Raw genomic sequence first — 27,229 nt, forward strand, 5'->3', positions numbered from 1 at the left:
ATACTCGAGAAATTCAGCAGCAATGTCCCAACCATGTCAACAGCCAAGCTATAAATCTCTAGCTGCAGCAAGTTAAATATGGTCAGTGTGTTTTACTCTCTGTTCTTCAATTCCCTGATCATCCAGCATTAATTCTCAGGATCACACAATGAGGAGAAGGAAAACAGACTGGCCAGTCAATGGAGACATCATCATAGCCTCAGGTCCTTTGTAGGAATGGGCAAAGGATAAACCCTACATCAACACAAAATGGCCAGGGGCATAGCAGAAGAAATCCACATTTGAACTACAATCTGAAAAGTATACCTTTCTCAAGGGGTCTCAAGAGGGGAAAACTGTAGGCTGCAACAGTTGGGATTTCTTTAAACTGACACCTAGAAAGTTACAATTGCTAAATGCTAATTTATAATTCTTTACCCACAATTTTCAACTAGTCTTGCAGAGCAGAATCAAAACCTTTGCTAAAATACTTGGATACTGTGCAAAGTAATTTACACATCTCCAGGATCTAAACATAACTAAAAATGAAATAATTTTATATTTGGGGCTCTATGAAGTACAGACGTTGCCCAGTGCAAAAAAACTAAAAAGGAAGTGGTGCAGATGAGCAAACCGGTGAGATTAAATTTTAAAATACTCAGCCTGTTTAATAAATTCATAAACATTCTGTTCAACATTTAGACACTTTTTACATGACTAAAACATGAATAAAAAAATACAGTTTAACAAAGTGTATTCAAGTTCATGAAGATGTGTCCATCTAAAACACCTGATAGGCCGCTACTGGTTTCAAAACAGGCTGTGCCTTATTACAGCTTAGTGTGCATCCTAACACCCCACAAAATTTGGTCAAAGTCAAGCAACTATACGCAAGTTAGACTTATAAAATATTAGCCCTCTGAGATTTTGTTAGTGGACTTGCCCAAGGTCACTCAAGTGAAGCAACAGAGCCAGGAGAGAAATCCAGGCCTCCAGACTTCTAGCCCCGCCCAAGGGCTCCACTGTCCATGCAGACACTCTGATTCAAAAGCAGCAGCAAAACGCAAAACCACAATGGTCAGAGTCAAGAGCGAGCTCCCAGCATTCAGGCAATGATGCCCTCTCAGCCGGGGCTGATATGCAATGGCAGGCACTGGTCGCTATAACACGGAAATACGTCTACACTCCTCCAAGATCCAATAACTACAGGGTTGGTGCCTGGCACAAGAGCTGGCCTCCAGGACCCCACTCCAGCTCTAGCCCCAGAGTCTGTTCTGATGACCGTGCCCGTGTTGCACCAGTTGTAAATTATTTTGAGAATCACCCTTCACAAAACCACAAGTCATGATCAGAGCCATTCATCAGAGAACTAATTTGTGTAAGAGTTCTCTGTCTTCTGAATGTATGAACTTAATTAAAGCCAGGTTTAAGAAAAAAACAACTTGGACTACAGTGAACTTTCCTTTCCCATATGTGGCTGCCTAGTTGCAATATATGCGAGCTGGGGGGTCAAAACAATCTACATGCATCTTCCACAATCCAATACAATCATTTATTCACTCAACAGATTAGCAGGTACTGGGCTAGGCGCTAGGATTCAGACATGAATGCCAGTTCCTACCCAAGGTGACTGCCCATGGTGCACAGGAGCTCGAGTGAGGGGAAGCAGAAAGGTGGAGCCTACAGTGTCAACACAAGGAGTAAGCGCTTTGATGGATGGGGCTGCAAAATGCTGTGCATCAGAGAGAACAGGAGACGTCACCACTGAGCAGGGTCAGGGAAAGTGCCACAGAGAAGGTGACACTAGAGTAGCACCTTCAGGGATGTTCAGGAGTCACTGGGTAAACAAGGAGGAAAAAGGCATTCCAGGCAGATGGAACGGCATGTGCAAAGGCACAGAGAGATACAAACATAGCATTTTCAGGAACCTGCAACAAGTTAGCTGTTGTTAGAGATGACGGGGAACGAAAGAAAATGAGGATGGGAGATACTTGGGGACAGATCAGGAAGGGCCTGCTGTGCCATTTTTTTGTGTGCATTTGAACAGAAAAACTTTCTTAACACTTGAGATTACAGAGTTCTGGAGAGGTGAACTCTGGGAGAGCAAATATGAAGCTCATCTTTTAAGGAGCTGTGATTTCTCAGTTTCAAATGCAAACACAAATGCAGACCAAGAACCCCTCCTCCTACCTGCTGTAAGCTCCGCCACCAGTAAGCAGGCACTGGAGGATCTCGAGATCAAAGGAGTTATCGAACATGTATCAGAGGAGAATATGAATTCGCATCTGAACGTCCAATTTCAGGGAAGCTCACCTCAGAGAAGATGATTTTGCTGCCTGGTGACTGCCGAGAAGAGCACTTTTCCGTTACCAATTCTTCACTCATGAACTCAAGATCCTCCGCAGTCATTAAGTAACCCTTCTGCTGTGTCGCTTCCAAGTCTTTCTCATTGAATTTCTAAGGAAACCAAACAAATCACAAGGAAGTTTTCATCAAGACACTGATATTAAGAGATTGTCCCAAACTCTTTATGGGAGATATTTTCTTTTTTCTCCACAACACTCATGTGCTCTAAATAATTTCTAGCCTCCCAAAATATTAGGCAATTACAAAACTGTCACGCAGCTCCATTTGTGTTATTACACCAGCAGAAGAGCAGCACGCCGACACGGCTTAGGCAAGGATGGTGCCAGCCGTTACAAGCCTTCCATCTCACCACCGTGACGGTCTCCCGGAGGGTACGGAGGACAAAGCCCAGGCTCCGGCCCCATGGGACCGGGTTCCAATCCTGGGTCCCCTTTGGCCAAGGTGTGATTGCTAGATCTGTTTCCTATCCTATGGGGTTACTGTGGTGATTAGCGGGGTTCTGGATTGTAATCCAACAAAGTCTAGTGTCTCTTGAAAGACTACAAATTTAACAAAACTGGAACCGTCCATACCAGGAAGAAAAAGGCGAGACTGCAAATATTGCTCTTACCTCTGGTCATATAGGAAAGGCTCGGTCATGATGATGCACAATACTGTCCCCTCACTGACCCCTTCAGAAGATGTGACATCCAACAACACACAGGGCTGGTTTTTGGCCAAGTTCAAACATGGAATCTATTCCTAACTATTAAAAAACCTGATAACTCTTGAACTAGGATTCTGTCCACTCTCTGTCGGAATTGAAGGGCGAGAACCACATCTTATTCCTAAGCACCTACCAGAATTAATTCATCACGTCAAACTTTCACAGGAAATTACGTGAACACAAACAAGAAAGAAGCAGAGGCAATTCTTGGTAAAAATCCACTCAACTGTAACAGGAAGAACTAGGGATCAAATAACCAACATGGAATTTCTAGAATTGCCATAAACACTTGCACTTGAATTATACTTTTCATTTTTATTTTTTAAAAGTCCAATTATACACACATTGTTTAACCATCAAATAGTACTGTAAGGCTAACATGGAAAACTACAGGCCCGACCTCTCTCCTTCTCACCTCTGAGTCCCACTCCCAGAAAAAAACAACTTTCAACTCATTAGCTATTTCTTCTGCTATTTACTTCCATACTTCTATCTGTATTCCTACTCTTACATTTCTTGATTTCTCAAGGTTAGATTTTTCTTTTCTTCTTCTTCTCCCCAAAGCCCCCCAGTATATAGTTGTATGTTCTAGTTTTCGGTCCTTCTAGTTGTGGCATGTGGGACGCCACCTCAGCATGGCTTGATGAGCAGTGCCATGTCTGCGCGCAGGATCCAAACCACTGAAACCCTGGGCTGCCGAAGCAGAGCGCACTAACTTAACCACTCGGCCGCAGGCCGGCCCCATTAAGGTTAGATTTAATCTACTGGCTCCTATCAGAGAAGTTTAAGGATTTCTCTCTTACATCATCTGGGCCCCGACATTTTTCCTGACACTTACATCACAATTTTAGTTAAATGACTATTCTGCATTTACATTTTTATGGCCACCCAAATACTGTTCATGGCTCTAGTATTCCACGATTCCACTTCCTTTTATGTTCAATTCTTTGCTTTTCTTGGAATTAGTAACAACTGCTTTGTTCTATTTGTTTACTTAGTTCATAAAACTAAATTATGTACTTAATGTAAATTTCTCTCCAAACTCTCCAAAATAACTGGAAAATTCCTCGAGATGGAGTCAGACGCATGAGGTAAATGACGGGTTCCATTTCAGTTTGTTGGAGAAATCCCACGTTAACCCTCCCTCAACGGCCCGAATCTGGGCTCCTAGAGAGGTGGCCCGGCCTTAGCCTGGACTTAGCCTAGACTTCCCTGCACGTCCCAGACTACTCCCTACTTTGTGGATCCCAGCCCTCTCTCTCTTTTGGTTATTTCCCCATTTGTATGGAATCATCCTCCCAGCGTTTCCTGCAAAGAGTACACAGGAGGCAGATGATTTTAGACACCGAACGTCTGAAAACGCCTTTACCCGCCCTCACTCTTGCTGACACGGTGGCTGGGTACAGAATGCTGGAATGGAAACCACTTTCCTCAAAAATCGGAAAGCACTGCTCTCCTGTCTTCTGGCTTTAAATGTTGCTGAGAATTCTGATGTCATTTTGAGTCTGGGTCCTTTGTATGTGACCTATATTTTCCTCTCTCTGGAAGCCTCTCAGATCCTCTCTTTATCCCTGTGTTTTGAAATTTCACAACATGCCTTGGGGTATGGGTCTTTCTTCGTTCAGTTTGCTAGACACAGAGCAGGCTGTTGCAATGTAGCGATATCTGTTCTTCCATTCTGGAAAATTTTCTATTACTTTGAAATTTTCCTTCCCTCTGCTTTGCCTGCTCTATCTTTCTGGAACCCCTGTTAGTCATATATTGGAGGTCCTGAATCAAGCCTCTAATTTTCTTATCTTTTCCCTCCCATTTTCCCATCTTTTTGTTTGTTCATTTAATTCTATTGTCTGCAAGACGTACTCAATTTATCTTCCATCTTCTAACTCTTCTATTAAACTTTTTATATCTGTAATCATACTTTCAATTTCTAATAGGTCATTCTTCTTTTCCAAAATACTTTATCAGAGCCTGACCTTATTTCTTATCTAAAGATGGCGTGGTGGTGAGTTCTTTGAAAAGCTACCTAGTTTTCTTCTCATCTTCCCTGTTTCTAGTTCCTCTGTGTAGATCTATTCTGTCTGTCTTGGCCATTGTCTTTCTTCTTAGACATTTTTTCCCTGTTGGAGGAACTCAGGCCTTCCACCTCTTTTAAGGGTAAAGGTGCTCAGAAGCTCTGAGTGTGGAAAGGGCCTACCAACGGTGGCCTCACTCTGAGCTGAACAGGTGGGGACGTGGCTGTTTTGTGGGAGGACCCCAACTGTCAGCATCTGTCAGTCTTGTCTCCCCTCCGAGGACTCACAGCTGGGCATGCACCCTTCCACTCTCCCTCTTCGTTTTCATTCACGAGACCCACTCCTGCTTTCAGTTGCAGCTGGTGACCCCCAGGCCGGGGCTTCTCTGGTTTAAGGTCATTAGAGAGTAAACTCCCATCTCCTGCTAGTGAAGAGAACAAGGTCAACTGCCCAGCATTCCAGCCAAATCTCCTGTTTAAGAGACAACAGGTCCCTCCACTGCTGGACCTTTCTGGATTCTGTAGGATAAATCAGCTTGCTTCCTGTTGGCTTTTCGTCCCAAAGGCAAGTAGCAGAGTGGAGAAAGCGGATCCTACATAGTTACCACGTGCCCATCCACTTACCATCCAAACAGCACCCTGCTGTGGCACCACCTCCGTCCTCCTAGTCCTGTGGGTTTGGGTTTACACCTTCTCACCCCTTCACCCTCATCTTAACAAGGCTTCAGGAGGAAGCAGAGTTAAACACCCTCATGTTGAATCCATCATGGTTACTGTAAGTCTGAGCTGAATCCAAAACCCACTACACGATCAGACTAGAAGGCTATTCCGAGACGAAAGGGAACAGTTAGAGGAAAAGCAGAGAGGAGTGAAAGGGCATGGCATGAACAAGGAGCAGCAGGTATCCTAGCAAAGTTCCTCAGTGAGGCCGGCTGGGCCCTGAGCAAAACAGGCCTCGGCCTGAACCATCTCTGCCGTTTACTGGTCACATGACCCAAAGTAAGTTCCTTCCCTTCTATGAGCTTCTGTTTCTCCAGACTTCCCTTCCTGGTGGCTGAGGTCCAAATGACATAAAGAATGAAGACTATAAGCATTTTTGCCAGCCTTATTGTTAAATAAACGTTCCTGCAAAAGAGTTAAAAAAAAAAAAACCTACGCCAAGTCAAAAGATTTAAATACAGAAGACAAAAGAGTGACGGGACCTGAAACAAGTCCGTGCGGCCGGCACTTTCTGCAGCCCGCCTCATCGCCGGGTCCCGACGGGGCAAGTTGCGACTACTTGCACTCAGAAGACTCTCGTCACGATTCTCCAGTGCTTTCTCCCTCTCATTCACTTCATTGCGTAATTTCTCCACCTCATTTCTAAGGTCCTGCCAGAAGAAAGAGGATAAATGGAACTTACTTGACAAAAATTTCAAGGGGACAACCCCTCACCTGTTTACCTTACTGCTGTAAGAGAACAACCTAATAGATGCATTTACCAAATGTGTACATCCTTCTCATTTAAAGTCTCATGAAACCCTACTTCAAGAATATTCTAAAATTTGGGGAAAGCTTTCTGCACGGATGTTTATCACAATATTATTTACAATACTGAAAAACCAGAAAGAAACTAAATATCCAACAAGAGAGAATTAATTATAAAAAGAGTATAGTATAAAAAAACACAATTATGAGTAAAAAGAAACAAGGACACTACGAAATATGATGCTGATTGTTTTCTAAATGATTATACAAAATATTGTTAAAGCTTTGAGGGAACACATCAAAACAGTAACCTAACATATAACCTAGCGTACCTAAGGAGAGGGATTATGGGTGATTTTCAACTATTTTTTTATTTTTCTGAGTTTCTAAAAATCTCTAAATAAGTTTGTATGACTTTCACAATCAGAAAAAAATGACATTATATTAAATAATGATATTTGCAATAACATGGAAAATGCTCATGTTATGATGTTAACGTAAAAAACAGAAAACAAAGAGTAAATGGTGTGATTATAACTACCTCAAAATAGATACTATTTGTAATATTGAAGCACGACTCATAATAGCAAAAGGCTAGAAACCCAAACGTCCCCCAAGAGAGGAAGAAATTATGGTACACTCTCACAATGGAGCACTCTGAAGCTTTAAAGGAAAAGGAATGAGGACTCCACAAACATATTGCCATAAAGTAGTAATCTTCAGAATATACAGTCAGCCCCTCCGTGTCCCTGGGTTTCTCATGCATGGATCCAACCAACCGTGGATCCACATTTTGCAGATGCGGAGGGCCAACTGTGTTCACTGTACCAGCCATTTAACATGTATAAGGGACTTGAGCATCAGTGGATTCTAGTATCCACAGGGAGTCCTGGAACCAATCCCCCACGGATACCAAGGGACAACTGCATTGCTCAGGTGCGGGGACGGAGGTGGGGGGTGGGGGTGCCCAGGAGAAAAAGAGTATGTATAGCATACTGTCATTTATTTAACCATAAAATAAACGAAATGGTTGCCTATAAGGAAAAAGAACAGTGTAGAAGGAGAGAACAGAACTAATTTTACAGATATGATGTTGAAGCCATTTAAATGTTTAGATAATTATTTTAAAAATAAAATAATATCTCATAAATTGAAAGCAGACACACAAAAAAAATGAATCTGTATATTGAGTTGACTGGTTAACCAGAGAGGAATTATTTCAATAATTTAAAAGCAGAGTAATTTGTACATCCCAGTGGGATCTTTCTACAAGGACAAAGTGACTGATGCACAAAATCTTAAACTGTTTTTAGTAATCATGGTCTAAGAAATAGTATTTGGATTGTTATTCTAAACCGTGTGTGTATACGTATATTTATTAAATAATTATTAATATCATAAGAACCAAGACTTTAAGCCTAAGAGAAAACAAATATAAAAGAAGTTAAAATACGTAATTCTAAATGTGAATTGGAAGTATCAATCTGAACTGACATTTTCTGTTATTTCCTTCCTTTTACTGAAAAAGCCTAGAATCAACGTCCTCCCTAGAGTCCAGACTGTAGTCTCTAAATACCATTTTCTAGCCAAAACATCCAGGGTTCTTTAGAGCAGTGTTTCTCAAAGTGTAGTCCCCAGAACAGCATCATCAGCATCACCTAGGAACTGCAAAAGCACATGACTGGGCCCCACCCCAGACCTATTAAATCAGAAACTCAGAAGGCAGGTAGGGCCATCAATCTGTGTGTTAACAAGCCCTCCAGGTGAATCTGATGCACACTGCAGTTTGCCTTACAGGAATGGACGATTCCAGACCTGGGGAAGGAATGTACATTATGAGCCCAGACAACTTGTGTCAGAAAGGAAGGAAGCTTTCTGTGCATGTCCAAAGAACTCAGGAATCGACTTGAAGAAGCTTTTCCACTATCCAAAGACAGGACAGTTAGAACATCAAGGACAATAACGAATCAAAATACATAAAAAATGTTAAAAATCTGAGTTCATAATGATTTTTTTTAAAAAACCTTTGGCCATTGTGATAGGCAGAATAATGTCCCCCAGAGATGTTCACATCCTAGTCCCCAGAATCGGTGAATGTGCTAAACCACATGGCAAAGGGGAACAGAGGTTGCCGATGGAATGTAAGGTGCCAATCCGCTGACTTCAAAATACAGAGATTAACCAGGTAGGTCCAATATAATCACAAAGATCCTTAAAAGTGGAAGAGGGAAGCACAAAAAGGACTCCACGAGCTATTGCTTGCTTTGCAGATGGGAGGGGGCCACAGGTCTAGAAACGCAGGTAGCCTCTAGAAGCTGGAAAAGGCAAGGAAATGGATTTTCCCCTAAAGCCTTTAGAAGGAATGCAGCCCTGCTGACACCTAGATTTTGGCCCAGTAGGATCCATTTCAGACTCCTGACTTCCAAAACTATAAAATAAATTTGTGTTGTTAAGCCACCAAGTTCATGGTAACTTTTACAGCAGCAACAGGAAACTAATAGAGTCACCTTTGGGGAATTCTAGTAAATTCTTATTTTGTCTTTCCTGTATGAACTCCACCCCAGGGTAACTAAATAGATGATGAAAAATAAGAATTGTTTTATAGAGGTATTCAGCTATATATGAAGAAGAAGGGGCTGGCCAGGTGGCGTAGCAGTTAAGTTCACACACGCTGCTTTAGCGGCCCAGGGTTTGCTAGTTCAGATCCTGGGCACAGACCTACACACTGCTCATCAAGCCATGCTGAGGCAGCGTCCCACCCAGAAGAACTAGCAGGACATACAACTAGAATATACAACTGTGCACTGGGGCTTCAGGGAGGGAAGAAAAACGCGAAGATTGGCAACAGATGTTAGTTCAGGGCCAATCATCCTCACCAAACAGTCATACCTTAAAAAAAAAAATTAAAAAAAAAAAAGAAGAGGGAATGATGAGATTAAACCATCCCATTTTCAACGGCTAGTAATATCACAAAAACAGGGGCTATCAAATATTATGGACCTCCTATGGGAAGTACAAATGACCACCTACAATGTAATCTTGCCAAAAAATTAAACCTGAATTTGACCATGTATCTTATCTAACTACCAATTTATTACAAATAGAGTCGGCAGTCAGCAGAGAACAAGTTAAATGACATTACAGAAATATAATCTGTAAGATTCAGAACGTGAAAAACTGTAAAGGACAAAGGACCCAACTTTTTCAACAAATAAATTACAAGGTAAAAAAGGGAGGGAGAACCTGTAGACTAAATAATAATTAGGAAAGTTAGGGAATGTTGGTGTGAACTCATGAATTCATAGTGAGTCCAGAGACTTCATTCTAGTCTTCCCTAACTTTCTTAATATGTATACTGTATACACATACACTCTCTCACACACAGAGCTGGACACAGAAATAAATAGAGATGTGGGTATGCATGTGTCAGTATGGATACATATATTTCCAAGCTCTGTCCACTGACATGGCCTAGAAGTGATGACACCCCAGGAACAATGAGGACACCTGTCATTTGGATCTTGGTTTCTAAATACCATTCTCCAATAAAAGAAATCAAGGATCCTCAGAGAAATGGTTGATTCCAGGGCTGGGGTGGCGAAAATACAAGATGCATCCAGGACAACTTTGATCCTAGCAAGTAAGGAAGTGCTCAAAAAATGATGGGGCATGTTGAAAAGGCACAGGAATCAATCTGAAGGAGCTCCCAATGGCCAAATCTGGGACAGTCTGAGCAATAAAATAAATCACGATAGTAATGGCTTACAACCTATAGACTAAAACAAATATCCATGACTCCATACGGATATAAACAAATAACTAAATATACATGCAGGAGAAGCGACAGCTCTTCTTTACAGTAGAATTACAACTAATAAGTATAGAAGGAATCATGGCAATAGAAAAATCACCATTAGGCAAACACAACAGAAATACCTGTTACAGTTAAGAATCATCAGTGGATACTAAGATCCCTGAAAATATAATGAAAAACAAGATATTTACATAGTCTCAAAGTATCTCCCCACAAAATACTTAACCACAAATGGAAAAAATTGTAACTTTACTGTAGAAAAACCCAGGAGACTCCTCCCACCTTAACCAAGTGACCAACACTAACCTCACCAGTAATAAGACAGTTTGACGTTACACACATCCAGATACGACACACTGAGAAGAGCACATCACGTCTGTGCTATTCTTGCCAAAAATATTCAACTTCAATCTAATCATGAGAGAAACATCAGACAAGCCCAAACTGAGGGACATTTACAAAATAACTGAGCAGTATTCTTCAAAGGAGTCAAGGTCATGAAGGACAAAGCCTGAGCAAGTGCCCTGATTAGACGAGACTAAAGAAACATGAGAGTCAAAGGCAATGTGGATGCTGGATTGGATCCTGGACCAGAAAGGGGGCATCAACGGGAAAACTGGCAAAATTCAAATACAGTCTGTAGATAATAGTATTATCAGTGTTAATTTCCTGGCTCTGACAAGTGTACTACGGTTTGTAAGATGATAACAACAGAGGAAGCTGGGTAAAGGCTGTATGGGAAATCTCTGCATTATTTTTGCATCTTTCCTCCATGTATAAAATTATTTCAGAATAAAAAGTTTTTAAAAAGAGACATATCAATGCCTGCAATGTGTGTACCTTGTCTGGATCATGGTTTGAACAAACCTTAAAAAACTCTTCAAATGAGACAATCAAGGAAATCTCAACATTAATTGGCTATTTGGTAATATTAAGAGATTATTAATCTTTTAGATTTTTTTTTTTAAAGATTTTTTTTTTCCTTTTTCTCCCCAAAGCCCCCCAGTACATAGTTGTGTAGTCTTCGTTGTGGGTCCTTCTAGTTGTGACATGTGGGACGCTGCCTCAGCGTGGTTTGATGAGCAGTGCCATGTCCGCGCCCAGGATTCGAACCAATGAAACACTGGGCCGCCTGCAGCAGAGCGCGCGAACTTAACCACTCGGCCACGGGGCCAGCCCCCGAGATTATTAATCTTTTTAAAGTGAAAATGGTATTTTCTTTAAAAACACATGGAAAAAGTGATGAAATAATATGTCTGGGAGTTGCTCAAAATACTTCAGTGTTGAAAGAGAGGGAGCCGGGGGGAGGATACAGAGGAAGCAAGGCTGGCTCTGAGTTTGATTGCTGAAGCTGAGTGACAAGTACATGGAGGTTCATTGTACTATTGTCTCTCCTTTTGTGTGAATTTGAAGTTTTCCATCATAAGCAGTTAAAAAAAAAGCACTGATTAAAAATCTGAAAGAAATGCTCAAACATGCGACCATGATTTTTTTTACTATGTTTTTTTCCTCAATTTAAAATATTTTATACTAAGTACAGACTATATTCATAAGGGGGGGTAAATATTTACAAAGTAACATTTTTTAAAAGAAACAAAGAAACTACTTTAAAAATTAAATGTTAATTTTTTCCTTGAGCAAACAGATGATGATAAGATTGCCCTAAACCTTTAATCCAAAACAGCTGGCCCAAGAACATATCATGAATTGTAAATGTCAGTAAATAGACATTCAATTCTAGAGGAAACAAGATTTTTTTTATTATACAAATAATACTAAAGCAACATTAACAGAATTCTAAAGTTAAAGAAAGAAAATATTCTCCCACAATATAGTCATGCCAACAAATCACACCATTTTCAAGTTGTAGACGTTCCTTCCAGTCTTTGTCCATCTGCAGGCATAATTTTCATACAATTTTAACTTTAGATTTTTTCCCATTTTACTTTATTCCATTACCCATGACCTACAAAGAGAATACACCAATAAAATAATGACACAAAAAGAACAATTAAAAATCAAAAAGTTTAAGAGTATAAAGTCAAGAAAATAGTTGTAAAAAGAAAAAAGTACAGCGATGAGAAAGGCCTACAGAGCTGCTCTGCGTGAGCTTACCCTGGGCTTCCCCAGCCTCCTAGTCCAAGGGAAAAGCAAGATGCGGTCAGTAGGCGATGCTCAGTGGAGGAGACCACAGAACCTTTCTATTTACCCATTTTAATGAGTATACCATAACTCACCTGCTTCCCCTACTCTCTCCAACCATTAGCTCTTACAGATACTACAGCAAAGAAGAGCTCTGTGCATAAAACAGGATTTTTTCTAACTTCTGACTTGTTTTCTTAGGCTAAATCCCCAAGGGTGAAACTACTAGGCCAAGGGGTCAATAGGCATGTTTTGAGGATTCTTTCTACAAACTGACAAACTTTCTTTCAAAAAGACAGTGGCTAAAATGCCACTACCAAAGTCTAAGCTTTTTGTTTCACCATATCCTCACCAGCACTGATACTGTGTTAAATATTTGTTAATTTAATTGGTAAGAAATGGTTCTTCACAAGAGTTTCAATTTGCATTTCTTTGACGGCTCATGTTTCCATATATTTGACTACTGTTTGGATTGCCCCTTGTGCAAATTGCCTTTGACCATTCACGAAAATATTTTCAAGGACGGTCCTAATGAAAAGCTGATATCTCAAGGATCACCACAGGGTGCACACACAAACTCATCGTCCCTGACATGAGAAAAGCCACCAGGAAAAGTCCATCTGTCTTAGTAACGTGATTAGAGAAGAGATAGATCACGAGGATTCACCCTTCACACCTTTCATTATCTTCTTGCCTTCCTGATTGTGTTTTGCAAGCTGTTACTAATCGGGAGCACATGCACCATTGCAGAGGCACTAATCAGGAGCACACGCACCAGTGCAGAGGCACTAATCAGGAGCACACGCACCAGTGCAGAGGCACTAATCAGGAGCACAAGCACCAGTGCAGAGGAGCAGGAGCTCCCACATCTGGTTCTAGTGGTAATAAAAGCTACTGTGTGTCAAAAGTTTTCTGTTCCAGGCACTGTGCTGGGCACTTTCACGTTAACCACGTGAGTTTCACAACCCACGATGGCTCAAGGCCACCTGGACCCCCACTACCTCACTGACCTCTTCTACCCCTGCTCTCCCCTCACCCTGTTCTGCTCTGGCAACCCTGGCTTTCTTGTCTTCCTTCACACCATGTATACTCCCAGCTCAAGACCTTTATGCTTGTTGCTGTCTACTTGGAAAGTTCCTCAAGGCGCTCCCTCACTTCCACCAAGTCTGTGCTCAAATGTCACCTTCTCAGTCCAGTCTGCCCTGACCATCCCACCTAAAATCACCACCACTAGGCCCCCACAACCTCACTCTCCATGTTCCTTCCCCTCACCATTCTTCCTCATAGCATCTTCTGATACAGTGTCTAATTGATGTGTGTATTTTGCTTATAGTCTCCCCCATCAGAAGGTCAAGTCCCATAAGGGCAGGGATTGCTGTGTATTTTGTTTACCGCTGCATCTCCAGCACCTAGCATGGTACCTGGCACACAGTAGGCACTCGTGGCAAAATAAAGAGAGCCATAAATTCTTTGACCTTCTCACCACCAAGGGGTGTGGAGTCTGTGTCCCCTCCTATTCAATCTGGGCAGTACAATGACTACTGTGATGAACAAAATGTAGCAGAAGTGACACCGTGCCAGTTTCTGAGCCCAGGCTTTAGGAAACTTGCACCTTCCAACTCTTATCTCTTGGAACACTCTCTCTGGGAGCCCTGAGTCACCATCTAAGAAATGCGGATACTCTAACGCTGCCATGCGGGAGAGGCCACACACAGGTGCTCCAGTAGACATATCCCAGCTGTGCTTAGCTTTCCAGACACCCCCAAAACGGCACCAGACGTGAGTGAACAGTCACAGACCCTCCAGACCAGCCCATCCACCAGCTGAATGACATGAGTGCCCTGGACCAAGTAGAGCAGAAAACCACCCAGCTGAGCCCTGCCCAAATCCTTGACCCACAGAAATCATGAGATATAAAAAAATGAGTATTGTTTTAAGACGCCAAGTTTTGAGGTAATTTGTTATGTAGCAATGGATAACCAGAACGGCACTCAATAAATATCTGTTGGATGGATGGATGAACAGATGGATGGATGAGGTGGATGGAACTGCTCCCATTTTATGAATGAGGAAACAGGCTCACACAAGTAAAGTACTCTGCCCAAGATCAGTCAGTAAGGGACGGCACCTGCCGAATTCCAGGTCTCTCTGATCCCAAGCCTCTCAGTTCACTTCCACACTATGACAAGGGTTTGGATTTCTTTTGTAATGATCCCAATCTACTTAATGGTCATATGACACTTGCTTTTAGAAACCCCGCCCTGAAAATTGGTGAGAATACAGACCACAAAATCTTGTGTTAAGCCATTTGGTATATCTTTAAATTCACAATAAATTTGCCTACCATCCTAGAACAATCATGCCTACTTTTTAATTTTAAAATGTTTATGTCTTATGCTAAGTAAAGAGTGTCCACTGTTCATGTCCACAATAATTATAGGTCCACTTACATCATTTCCCAGATTCAGTTCCTTCCTTTATACAAACATCTATCAAACCCATATTTTGATGTCTGGTTCAAGTTCTAGCGGGTATGTCTGTATTCAACAATAATTTATTCCATTTGCTTATAACATTTTCTTTCATTCAGCTACCTAGGTTAAAACTTACTACACGTTTTAAGTGATAAAGGCTACTGATGGTGTGCCACATTGCTTCCACATGTCCCCCAACCTAACAGAGTTGACAACATGAAATGACCTATTCCAGGACCCCACAAAGGACAAGTAGTTTCACCATTCCTCAAGATTAGGGATTCTTAACCTGAGGACCACTGAATGGGCCCCTGGGAGCCTGTGCAAATTTGTGCATGTGTATATTTTGGGGGGTAGAGGGCCCTCGGCATAAATCAGAGTCTCAAAGAAAGTCAGGAAGCAAAGAGTATAAACCATTTCTCTTATTATAAGCATTAGTAATAGAAACTACTATTTAGGGAGCAAGAGCTCTGAACCAAACATGGCATTTTTACATAAAACATCTCTAACCCTAATGACTGCCTACATGGCAAGTATTATTAGTCTTGTGTTTAGAGAAAGGAAACTAAGGCTCACAGAGGTTGAGAGATTTTCGCAAAGCTTTATAACAGTCAGTTCTAGTGCTGCAATTCAAACCCGAGTGAGTTTGACCCCAAATTCCATGTTCTTTCCACCCAACTCTACTATTGTTAAGACCCAAAAAAGTACAAAACTACTCTGTGACGCAGGCTTCCACCGGTCAATAAATCCAATACCCCTAGCTAATGTCACAGTTTCTCAAGGCCTCAGGACCAATGGAATATCCAGCCAGAAACTGCGCCCTCGTGCTAACGAATGGGGCGGACCAAGGATCTCAGACCTCATCTGAAGAGCAGTCAGCGAAGGCTTGGAGTACAAGGACCATGGCAGGGAGGGGGGAAATGTGGCAGAGGTGGCCTTGAGGAGGAGCAGCTGCCATGGCAACACAAACACAGCCGACAGGCTCATGTGCTTGGCCCCAGCGGAGTTATAATGGACGTTTAGGGGAGGCATGGAGACGGCATGTCTCACCTCAGCAAAACAATCGGAACTGAAAATTGACAATCTGGGGTGGCTTCCCCAAACCTCCTTCAATATTCCTGGGCTGGGAAGGCCGGCAGACCAGCGTTGAATCCTGGCTTTACTGCTAACTAGCTGTGTGGCCACAGACAGATAACTTACATCTTTATGAGTGTTTCCTTTCCAGTAAATGGGGATAATATTACGGACTCTTAGGGTCGTTGGAGGGTTAAAAGAGAGAATGCAGGATGGACACCCAGCACAGAAGCAGGTACACAGGAAATATTCCATCACCTTCCCCTCTCCCCACGCATATCCTCCAGGCTGACCTCTACTCCCAGGTTTCCTGGTGTGGCTACAGCACCACCCTCCAGCCAGCCACAAGGTTCAGCTCTTCCCCCTCCCTCTCACCCACACTTGCCATCCAACAGGTAACCCAGGCCTGAAGGTACAGCACCTCCTCCACACTGAGGGCGAGGGATGAAGAGTGAGGATTTGGTGCTTTTGCATGGACACACGTGCCCAAACCCTGCCCTGCCAACCACCCCTACCACTCTCAGAGTTCCTGAAGGAGCTGAACATAAGAAATGGTCGCAGACTGGGAATCAAAGGACGAGTCTGGGAAAATCTCATACCCAAACTGGGGCTTTCTGATACAACTGAAGGTCATTTTCGTTTTTTAAAGGGGGAAGGTATATGCTGCTCAAGGGAGCTGTCTGCCCAACAAAGGCCAGGCCTGGCTAGGTCTGCAGCAAGAAGCAAAAGAATGTGGAACTTGGGTTCCTGCCTTAAGGTGCAGTCACTCATCCATTAGCAAGGACCACCTGAGGAATATCCTGAACTCTGATTAACCACCTGAGGGGGTGGTTAGAAGGGGGAAGGGCAGAAGCTGAAGCTCTGGGAGAGAAAGTGTTCCTCCCGCCCGCACACTCAGCCCCCTGCTCTCCCCCATCCCCTGCCACCGCCTGCCTTCCTCAGAACTCAGCTCCCATCTGGCCAACCGAGACAGCTTCCCAACCGGTCTGCTGGACTCACCTACCAAATCACACGCACACCCTCGATCAACACACCTCTGCCCGGAAGCCTGAAGTGACTCCAAGTTAACTGCAGAATGAAGACACCTCAACAAGCAGTCAATCCCGGCTCCCACCAGGGGGCTCCAGCCTACCTTTTGGCCTTTTCTCACCCAAACACTTCATCAACACACTCCCCAGGCTCTCCACCTATATCCACCCGGTCCCCTCCATCTGGAAAAAAAGAACAAAATTCCCCCCAGTTCTGCCTGGAGACAGCATGCTTGTCTTGTAAGGCCCAACCCATGTCACCTCTTCCACCAAGCCCTCCCTGATTGCTCTGAGCCTCAGCAATCGTCCTCCCAAACGACTACCCACCCTTTTTCCTCTGCAAACCTCTATAGTATTCTGAAGAGTGGGCCCTGTACACCCACCACCTCATTCATTTCTCACAACAACCCTACGAAGCAGATGCTCTGATCAATCGGGAAACTGAAGTTCAAAATGTTCAAGCAACTTAACCGAAGCAAAAGGAGGTGAAATCAGGGTTTAAAACCAGGTCTATTTGTGTTCTTTTTACTAAACTAGTGGTTTTTCACCCTGAGCTCAAGAAGCCGTAGGATCAGCAATGCTCAAGCGGGGCTGGCTATCCATACCATCTAACTGCATGCTCCTGGGCCGTCCTCCAGAAATCGTCCCAGTCGACTTGAGGAAAAGAATGGGAATTTGTATTTGATTTTAATGCAAGAAGCCACCATCCTAAAGAACTTGCAAAGCTCCCTTGGGTGCATCTGTCTTATCTGCTTCTGAACAAAGGGACTAGGGGAAAAGGTTCGAAACTCCCTCTCCCACACCAGACCACCAGCAGGCGTTACAGCGCACGCTGCCACGGCAAGCTCTGTAGGATGACATCACCTGAGGCCTCAATTTCTACCCTAATGGGCAATTTTCCTTTAAGATTTGCAGGTGCGCTCCGGACCAACACTGAGCTGAGCACGCCTTTGCATATCAGGGCTCTCTTAGAGCAGACTGATTTTTAAAAAGTGGATTATTTGAAAAATAAAATATCCCCATAATCTTACAATCACATTAGAAATGAAAAGCCAGGTCCTCATACCTCCTTCTCCAGTCAGCTGGTTGGTTTTATCTCTGGCCAGATGGAGAATGAGAAGGTTCTCATCTATCAAATTTCAACCTTATCAGCTTTCACTGGGAGAAAGCTTGTCAAGTGCTCGGTGGTTACTTTTAAATATACAAAGGAAACTTCTCCAAAATCTTAATGAGGTATAGGAACTAAGTGATGTAAGAATTTCCAGAATTAGTTTGAGGTAGTGGTTCCAGACACATTCTGTGGAGCCTCACTGCTCCTGGGGGGTGTGGTGGGGACAGAGCAGGCTGCCAGGCGCCCTGCCTCACTGCACCCTGAGCAGTGCCATTTTTATATGTTTTCGCTCCAGAAGAATTCATTTGAACAAAGAATTCATATGCTTAAAAAAAAATAAATGGAAACCACTGGAGTGAGACAGCCCCTGCCACTGAGAACTAACGTGTGTGGTACTGCAGAAGTTCTGAGCACAGACCTCAACGGAGCTTTTACCAGAAAGTTGGGGAAGAATGGACAAAGAAGTTGAAGCTCCAACTGGGCAGGGGTCAAGGGCCAGCTGGGCCACTTAACAGCTGTGGGACACCAGGCAAGGAAATGCACCTCTCTAAACCCCACCTGAACAAAGCAACGGAGCAAACCTGCCCTCTCTCTCCTCCAGCCCCTCACTGTTTCCCCCTGAGCCAGACTCATTCACGCCCCCAAGCCTTTGCACAGTCTTCCCTCTACCATGAGTGCATTTCCACCACCCGTCCCAGGGGCAAAGAGCTACTTATCCTTCAAATCTCAGCTCAAATCCACCTCCTCTGTGAAGCCTTCCTTCCCTCGCCCCCTCTTAGCACAGTTGCATTCTCTGGCTCCCAAAGCATTTGGTCCATCCCTCTATCAGCACTTATCATGCTACCTTTTAATGAGCTCTTTGTCTGCGTTTCCATTCTATTTCTCTACTAGATTCCTTCAGAGACTCTGTCTGATTTGATCCAGTCCTGTACTCCCAGTGCCCAGGACAGAGCCTGGCACTGAAATTAAAAAGTAAGAACCAGAGATAAGGGAGAGCCTTTCTGTCTGTGCCCGAGAGAGACCACAGCAATTCTAGACGAAAACTGGTGGGAAGAGCCTTTTAAAGCAACTTCCCCAGCGGCCCCACACATGCGCCGCTGAGATGCTCCAGAGTCTCACTCTAAAAGGGCTCTGACTCCCTTCCTGGACGGATCAATCAGCTGGAAAGGAACAGACAAGCACTTTCTTCAGAGGAGAGGTGAGTGTTGATCAAGGAAGAAATTTACAGCTCTGTTGACTTGACTGGTAAAAGGGCAGACCACATTTATTAGTCAACAGTGTCCATTAGATTCTAGCCGGCAGTGGTTTATCATTCAAAGTCCTGAGCCAGCACCTGCCACACAATTAAAAGCAGAGAAAGAGGAAAGAAAAGAAGGAATCTCATCAACGGAGCATCTACCTCCATGTGCCAGGAACCATAGTAGGCATTTTCTCATGCATTAAATTTCATTACTCATTTACTCAATCCTGAAATAGATATAATCAACCCCATTTTAGCGGAGAAAACATGAGAGAGGTTAAGTAACTGACTTAGAGGCTTAGAGTTAAGCACCTGCTGAAGCTGGGATCCCAACCCAAGCCCAGCACTGTTCTCCACTATTCCAAAGATACTGACTGGAATTATAAAGTTTCTATCTTCCAAGGCGGCAGCATCATCACCATCATCAAAACAGCTACTATTTATTGATCACTTACGATGTGCCAGGTATTATGCTAAGAGCTCTACCCTATCTCATACAATCCTTACCACTAATCTCCCTTTTTCTGACAGGAAATGGACACCACAGTTTGGAGAGGCAAAGTTACTGGCTCACAGTCCAACAGCTAGCAAGTCACGGAGCCAGAATTCAAATCCAGTTTGACTGCAAAGTCACTGCATTCAGCCTCTCTTACGAAAAACTGGAATTTGCCCAAGACAGAACCTCTTCCAACACAGGTCATTTAAATCGCATATTGTTCTACAAAGGATACCAACTCAAAATCTTTACACCCGATTCAAACAAAACAGAAGGCAAGGGGAGCTCTGACCCTTGGTAAAAATCACACTACCTCAGGTCTGCGGTCTCAGCCCTGACCACCCAGCCATAGACACTGTCTCCAAATGCCATGCTTTGATTCTAGTTCACCAAGAGATGTTCTGAACGCTGTCACTGCCTCATTTGGAGTCATCTATCAACAAGCACATGTGAGAACTGGGGGGTTCAAGCCGAACTACCCTGAAATTAAACCTGCTCCTGTCAAAGCACACAGGATTAGCCTGGTGGGTGATGGGTACAACTTTAATTAGATTTCTGGGCTTTACCAGCAAATGCAACCCCACAGAGAGAGCGCCCACATCCTGAAGCACACTTAGCAGAGTAGCGGATGACAGGGCTCGTAACAGAAGAGCATTATGAGACGGTCTGGGAAACACGGCTAACCCAATGTCTAACATACGTTGCCTATAACGGAGAAGAAAAAGACTATGACTTGCTCCTCTCCCCCATCTACTCCAAGTAGCATACAGAATGCCTGAACCAGAGCGAGCCAATCTAAAATATCCACCTCTATCCCCTTTTACCACACGCACACACACTAAAAGGAGAGTCTCTGGTGCCAAATAACGTATCACAGTCAGAGATGTGAGGGCAAGGCTGGGGGACTCTAGGCAGCACTCCTGTTACAGACCACAGAAGCGAGGACACTTTATACATCACTTAGGACATCGACTTGGGAATACTGGTTTCTTCTGTTGGCTTTTTGCAAAGGCCTCCTGGATTTCCTGGAAGGGATAGACGTCCCTCTGGTGGCAAGGACATGTAATACAATAAAGGGATCTATCTGTGAGACCCTCACTTTTTGACCTTTCTTATTGTAAACAAGCCTTCCAAAGTAAAAACCAAAGCTGGTATTCACCAGAGCCTCCCAACGGCGCCTGCGCCATCGCAAGCACTTAAGAGATGTCCCTCGAATCACCAAATGAAGAAACTGCAAATTACAACCCGTGCTGAGTGCACTGGCGCCAGATCGCTGCAATCACAGGCAATTCAAACAAACAAACATGACGAACTGCCTCTCGGGCCAAACTTCTCCACGTTCATGCACAATCAGACACGGCGAACTCATGCGTCTCTGATTCAAGCTGCGTTTTCAGATGGGCACTGTCTCCCTCCAAAGTGCTTACGAGCAGGCACAATGAGACTGCAATAAACGTTTCTGGCATGAGCAAAGGATGGTTTGATCACATCCAAAGGCTTACCATCAGAAAGAATCCAGCGAACGCTACAAAAACCCCTTGATAGAGGACCCCTACAAAGGCTTTGAGTCAGGGCTCATCTATAAACAGGGATGCAGTATTTCCCACCGATTTGGCAGTTCTTGTCCAAGAAACAAGAATAATAGGAAACAGCTAGACACAGTCACAGGGACTGAAAACCTTAATACTTACAAGCTGGCTGACTTGGATGACATTGATCTGGCCCCGTGCAAGATTGCTTTCACTGAATAGGGCATTGTTGAAGAGTCTGTATACTGCTCAGAGAACTCTTTCTAAAACTCACCAGAGGCAATACTTCCCTCAGGCCAGAGTGCCAGCAAAAGCTGTCCTTTTATCTTAACGTGTTCATCTTACAGACACTGGAGACCTTGTGACTGAATTTCCCTTTTTACTTTTGCTGCTAGGAGCTACGGGCTGCATCTTAAGTCCCTCTCGAGTGCTGTGCAGGGTATCACAGTGTGCGTTTCTACTTTACTCCCTCTGGTTCCATCGTACGAGTCAAACCCTTATTTTCCCCTAATGCCCTTATCTTTATTTTTAATCTCATTGAATTTTATGAATTTCTATAAACCTCTGGAAATGTTTCTGAAACACTGAAAGGAATAAATTACAATTTTTAAAGTTTCAAATAACCAGAATATGTCAAGTTTGGTAATCTTGTTTTGTTTCCCCAAAAACACCATACTCATACCCCTTCACCCTCTGTATAAACCCTTCTCTTCCTTGCCTATCTATTAACCTTTAGCTCAAACTTCAGAACCAGTTCAAAAGTTACTTTCCCCAGGAGCCTTCTCTGATCCCGCAAGCCCCTTTCTTCCTCTGGGCTCCCGTGGTCCTCTATTCATATCTCTACTGTGGAACTGTCCCCATGCCTAGCGCAGGGACTGCACAAAGTGCTCAACATTGCTGACTGCATGAATGGATTCCTTTCCCCTGCCAGGGCAGAAACAGAGCCGCTAAAAGGTCTAGTTTTTTGTTTGTCTGTTTCAATCCAAAAGCAACAGCAGTAGCAGCTGGTGAGTGGGAGGCTCTAGATAATTAAAGAGGCTGGTTAACAGAACAAGCTGATAGACATTCAAGGCCAGGGGGCTTTGCTCTACCTCTGCATTCACCCTAGCACCATAAGGCTAAAACACCTCCCACTGTGTTTCCCCAGATTCTGAACAAGCCAGTGCCTCAAGATCTGGTTTGAAACATTCATATGAGATGGACGCAGCCAGATTCTTAGAATATGACCAGAAGTTAAGCAGAGATACCATTGTGTGCAACACATGTGCAAAAAGAAAGACACCATGGCCAAATCATCGTGTTAGAAACATCCATGCGAGCAGATGTAGAAGAGTAGCCCTGATGAGCTGGTAGGAAGCTGAGTCACAGGCATGCTCACCTGAAGCAAGCCTTTAGAGTGCACAGCTGTCTGGGTCTGCCCAGTGCCATGAAACCAAACAGTGCTGTCTCTGGCTAACTGCTCATCTGCCTAAAACGTGGCTCTAGCGGAGGCTGCCAATAATGGGACTCACACACACACTTCTGATAAAGAAGAACGGGCATGTGACCCAAGTCGGGCCTCTCAGCACCTCAGCCCCCTGGCCACCCTGACAGGGAGACAGCAAGGACAGGGAGTGTGAGAGTCCTCCTACCTCTTCTGTAATAAACTGGGGAGATGTGATCCCAGCAGGGCTGCCAATGATGGGCCCAACCACTTGGAACTGGAGTAAGCGGATGCAAGAAAAAGCAGCCAGCTCTCAGAGAGACAGAGATTCGGTCCTGGCACTGTGCCAGGCAGCCATCCTTCCAGCAGTTTAGTTACACAAGGCAATAAATTTCCCTTTTTGCCTAAGTTACTCCAAGCTGGGTTTCTGTCACCGGCAAAAGAACTCATACTCATAGTATACTTCACCCTCTCCCTCCTCTCACTGTAATAGTCCCCCCTTCCAGTCCCTGCCGAATGTTCCTTGCCTCCTTATGAAGATGTTATATAGGAATACAACTTAATATCACAGCAGCCCAAAATTATTTTAGAAGCACCAGGGTTTATATGAATAAGTGAATTATGGAACCAAAAAACACCGTCTGACAATAGAGGGATAGGTAAATTACTGCATATCCACTTGATATAATATTACGTAGCTGTTTCAAAAGCTTACCAAGAGTAAGTTATAATGTAAAAAAACAATTACATAACATATATACATAGATATGCGTGTGTATATATACATATATCCCCCCATCCAAATTCTACTGAATGGACATTTTTATGACAGCGGCAGAGAGACAGGACAAACTATTTTAAACTAAAAAACTTGTTATCCAACAGTGAAGGATGTAAGAATTGACCATGAAAACTGCACCTCTATAAAAGGACCCTCCAGCCAGTCTTCTTTACCTCATCCATAAAGGCACACCACTCAAATCTTACTCTGCTCACTCAACTCAAGTGTCATCTCCTCCTAGGTCGCCCTGACTACTCCATTCCACAAGGATCTTTTGCACTATCTGTATAAGCTATATTAATTAGCTCTAGATTTTAAATTGCGCATTTTGTCATGTATAACATTTTCATCTCCCTTAGAAAAATAAAACTTTCAGAGGCCATACCTTGTATTTCCATCAACATCTAAACCAGGAGCATTTGGTGTTCAATAACTTTGAATAAACATAGGAAACAAGTCTTTTAATAACATGCAATAAACTGGTACACTCCAATATTGGGGGTGGCAGCATAAATTGGGCCAGTCCTTTGGACAAATAATCTGGCAGCATGATTAACTAGTACAAAATATTTGCACCATCTGATGCAGTAATCTCACTCCTCAGAATCTATCCTGAGGATTTCAAGAGAAAACATCTTTATGACCAAAGATATCATTGTGGCATTCTCTAAACTGCCCAAATGTCCAACAAAGGAGGAAATTATTAAGTAAGTTATGTGAAATCTACTCAATGAAGACTATGCATCATTCAACATGATCACTCTGGAGCCTACACAATATGGAAAGATGCCCAGGAGAGAGTAAGTGACATGGGGAGACACCCATGACCGAGGAAGCGACATGGGGAGACATCCACGATAGAGAAAGTGACATGGCAAGACACCCACGACAGGGGAAGTGACAGGGGGAGATGCCCACAATAGTCTAAGTGACATTGGGAGACGCCCATGATAAAGGATCAAAGAACACAGAGGGTCTTTAGCTTCTGATGAGATTGGGGGCCCAGCTGTACCAGGCCGGAAGAGTGATACTGCAAAACAGTTACTTTATTAGGGTGGTGGAATTGTAGGTAACATTTTCTCATTTTTCTAAATTTCCATTACTGCTCTCTTAATGTTCATTAAAATTTTCATTAAAATTTACAAACATTTGTATTTCAATTCTCTCGTCAGCACTGGCATCAGGATTTCAAACGCTGGATCCTGGCATCCCCACCCACAGCAGGCACCAGAGAACCAACCTCTAGTACCTGTGGGCTCTTTTGAGCTCTCCACTCTCACTCTGCCTGCCCTAGGCTCCTGGGCAGGTAATTCAATTAATACGAGTGTCAAGACCTGAGTGTCAACGATCCCTGAGTGTCAACACTGAATCCTTAAGTTTAAATATACAGTCATACGTCGCTTAATGACGGGGATATGTTCTTAGAAATGCGTCGTCAGGTGATTCTGCCACTGCACCAACATCACAGAGTGCACTCACACAAACCTAGATGGTATAGTCTACCACACACCTAGGTTATACGGTACTAATCTTACAGGACCACTGTCATATACACGTTCTGTTATTGACCAAAACGTTGTTATGCAGCACATGACTATAAAGGAAATTTTAAAAGATAACCTAGGGCCAGCCCAGTGGCACAGCGGTTAAGTTCGCACATTCCACTTCTCGGCGGGCCTGGGGTTCACCGGTTCGGATCCAGGTGTGGACATGGCACCACTTGGCAAAATCCATGCTGTGGTGGGCGTCCCACGTATAAAGGAGAGGAAGATGGGCATGGATGTTAGCTCAGGGCCAGTCTTCCTCAGCAAAAAGAGGAGGATTGGCAGTAGTTAGCTCAGGGCTGATCTTCCTCAAAAATAAATAAATAAATAAAAGATAACCTACAGTTTGCCTCTATATTTTGCCTACCAAATTGAGAGAGAATTTTTTAAATGCTAACACCCAATGTTGCATAGAGCAGTCTTAAAAAAAGATCACCCTCACATAATCTAGTATAATCTTTCAGGAGAACAATTTGAGGATTATCTATAAAATAGCTTTGAAAACACTCACACTCTCTGACCCAGTAATTATACCTTGATCAGGAAACAATCAGTGGATAAATATTTATGTAGAACGATGTTTGCTGCAGCATTCATTATAAGGCAAAAAAAAAAAAAAAACTGTAGCGTCCTAAATGTCCTACGATAAGGGACTAGCTAAATAAACTGTAGCACATCCAAGTGATGAAATGTTATGCTTGCACACACAAAACATGTTTCTGAAGAACATTTATAACATGGCAACACACCAAAGAGAGAACACTCAATAAAACAAAAAGGATACAAAACTGTATTTTCACCTTGATACCAATAATGCACATGGGGGGGTGGGGGAGACAGAAAGGAGAGGGAGGGAGAGCGGGAGGGAGGGCAGGAGAGCAAGAGACAGTATAAAAGGACTGAAACATCAAATAGTTAAGACTAGTCATTTCTAGGTGAGCAGATGACTGGAATATTCTCTTCTTACTATTTTTCAGATTTTTCTAAGTTTTCTGCAATGAACATCTCCCTAAAACCAGAAACAGCTGAACAGCCCCAGCCCGACCACACTGCCTACTATTTCAGAAGGGAACAGGCACTGCTCACATGGATGGTGGCGTCTCCTTTGCTCTTCTCCCGATGTGCTGCCTCCAGGTCCTTCTCTAGTCTCTCCTTCTCCTGCTGCAGGTCACTCAGCTCCTGGGTGACCTTCTTAACGTTCCTGCGCAGTCTGTGGTTCTCTGTACTCTTGGTGAGGTTTTCTGCCTGCAGCTCAGCCAAAAGGGCTGCCTTTTCTAACAGAGCAGCCTCCTGATCTTCAGACCCCTAGCAGAGGAGGGAGAGAGGGGACAAGAGCTGATTTTCACGGCTCATTAAACAAACCAAGAAACCTGTGCTCCTTTTCCACCTTGGGGGGATAAAAGGAAAAGAAAAAGATTATTAACATAAACAACATTCAGGACTCAAAGCACAAATAATATGAAGATTTTGAAATAACTTAAGGTGATATTTATGTTATGATGTTGATGTTCAGGGGAGGAAAGGCTACGATTATGTAAAATACATACATACATTTTTAAGACTAGAAGGAAAAGCACAGAATGTTAATAGTAACTGCCTTTAGTGGGGTGGGAACATAGTTGATTTTTTCCCTTCACTTCTCTGTATTTTCAAATGCTCTAAGGTTAGTGAGCACATAACTTCTATAATGGTTTTTTTAAAAACAATTTAATTAAGTTATTTTAAAAAGGTAGAATGAAGAGCTTCACTTCAAACCAGAGAGATTCAAGCACTGTCCATGTTCATCTACATGAGAACGGCTCAAACCCACAGTCCTCTAGAGAAAAAGATGTGGTCAGCTTGGTAGCCTGATGGTCACCTTGAAAGGCTATAAATTGGGCAGAGTCCGAGGGCTAAATGTGTCAAGAACATCTTTATTTCATTAACAGACAGTTTGCTAGAGAAAATACATATGTGACTTCAAGCATATGAAAAAATGTTATAATTCACCAATAATCAAAAAGAGTAAATTGGGGGCGGGCCCGGTGGTGCAGCGGTTAAGTG

The 27,229-nt window shown here is 43.3% G+C and overlaps 1 protein-coding gene across 2 annotated transcripts in view; it reads right to left on the reverse strand.

Annotated features, from left to right (window-relative positions):
- The window catches only part of CDK5RAP2 (CDK5 regulatory subunit associated protein 2), a 172,485-nt gene that overhangs the window by 91,513 nt on the left and 53,743 nt on the right, over window positions 1–27,229 (reverse strand). For both annotated transcript variants that reach the window (XM_046668538.1, XM_046668528.1), the window contains 3 exons: window positions 26,273–26,491; window positions 6,266–6,433; window positions 2,293–2,436 (listed from right to left, as the gene is read on the reverse strand). In XM_046668538.1, coding sequence (XP_046524494.1) covers window positions 2,293–2,436; window positions 6,266–6,433; window positions 26,273–26,491 — 531 coding nt within the window. The remainder of the gene's footprint in view (window positions 1–2,292; window positions 2,437–6,265; window positions 6,434–26,272; window positions 26,492–27,229) is intronic.

This window comes from Equus quagga, chromosome 1 (genome assembly GCF_021613505.1).
Source record: "Equus quagga isolate Etosha38 chromosome 1, UCLA_HA_Equagga_1.0, whole genome shotgun sequence".
Classification (NCBI taxonomy): Eukaryota; Metazoa; Chordata; class Mammalia; order Perissodactyla; family Equidae; genus Equus; species Equus quagga.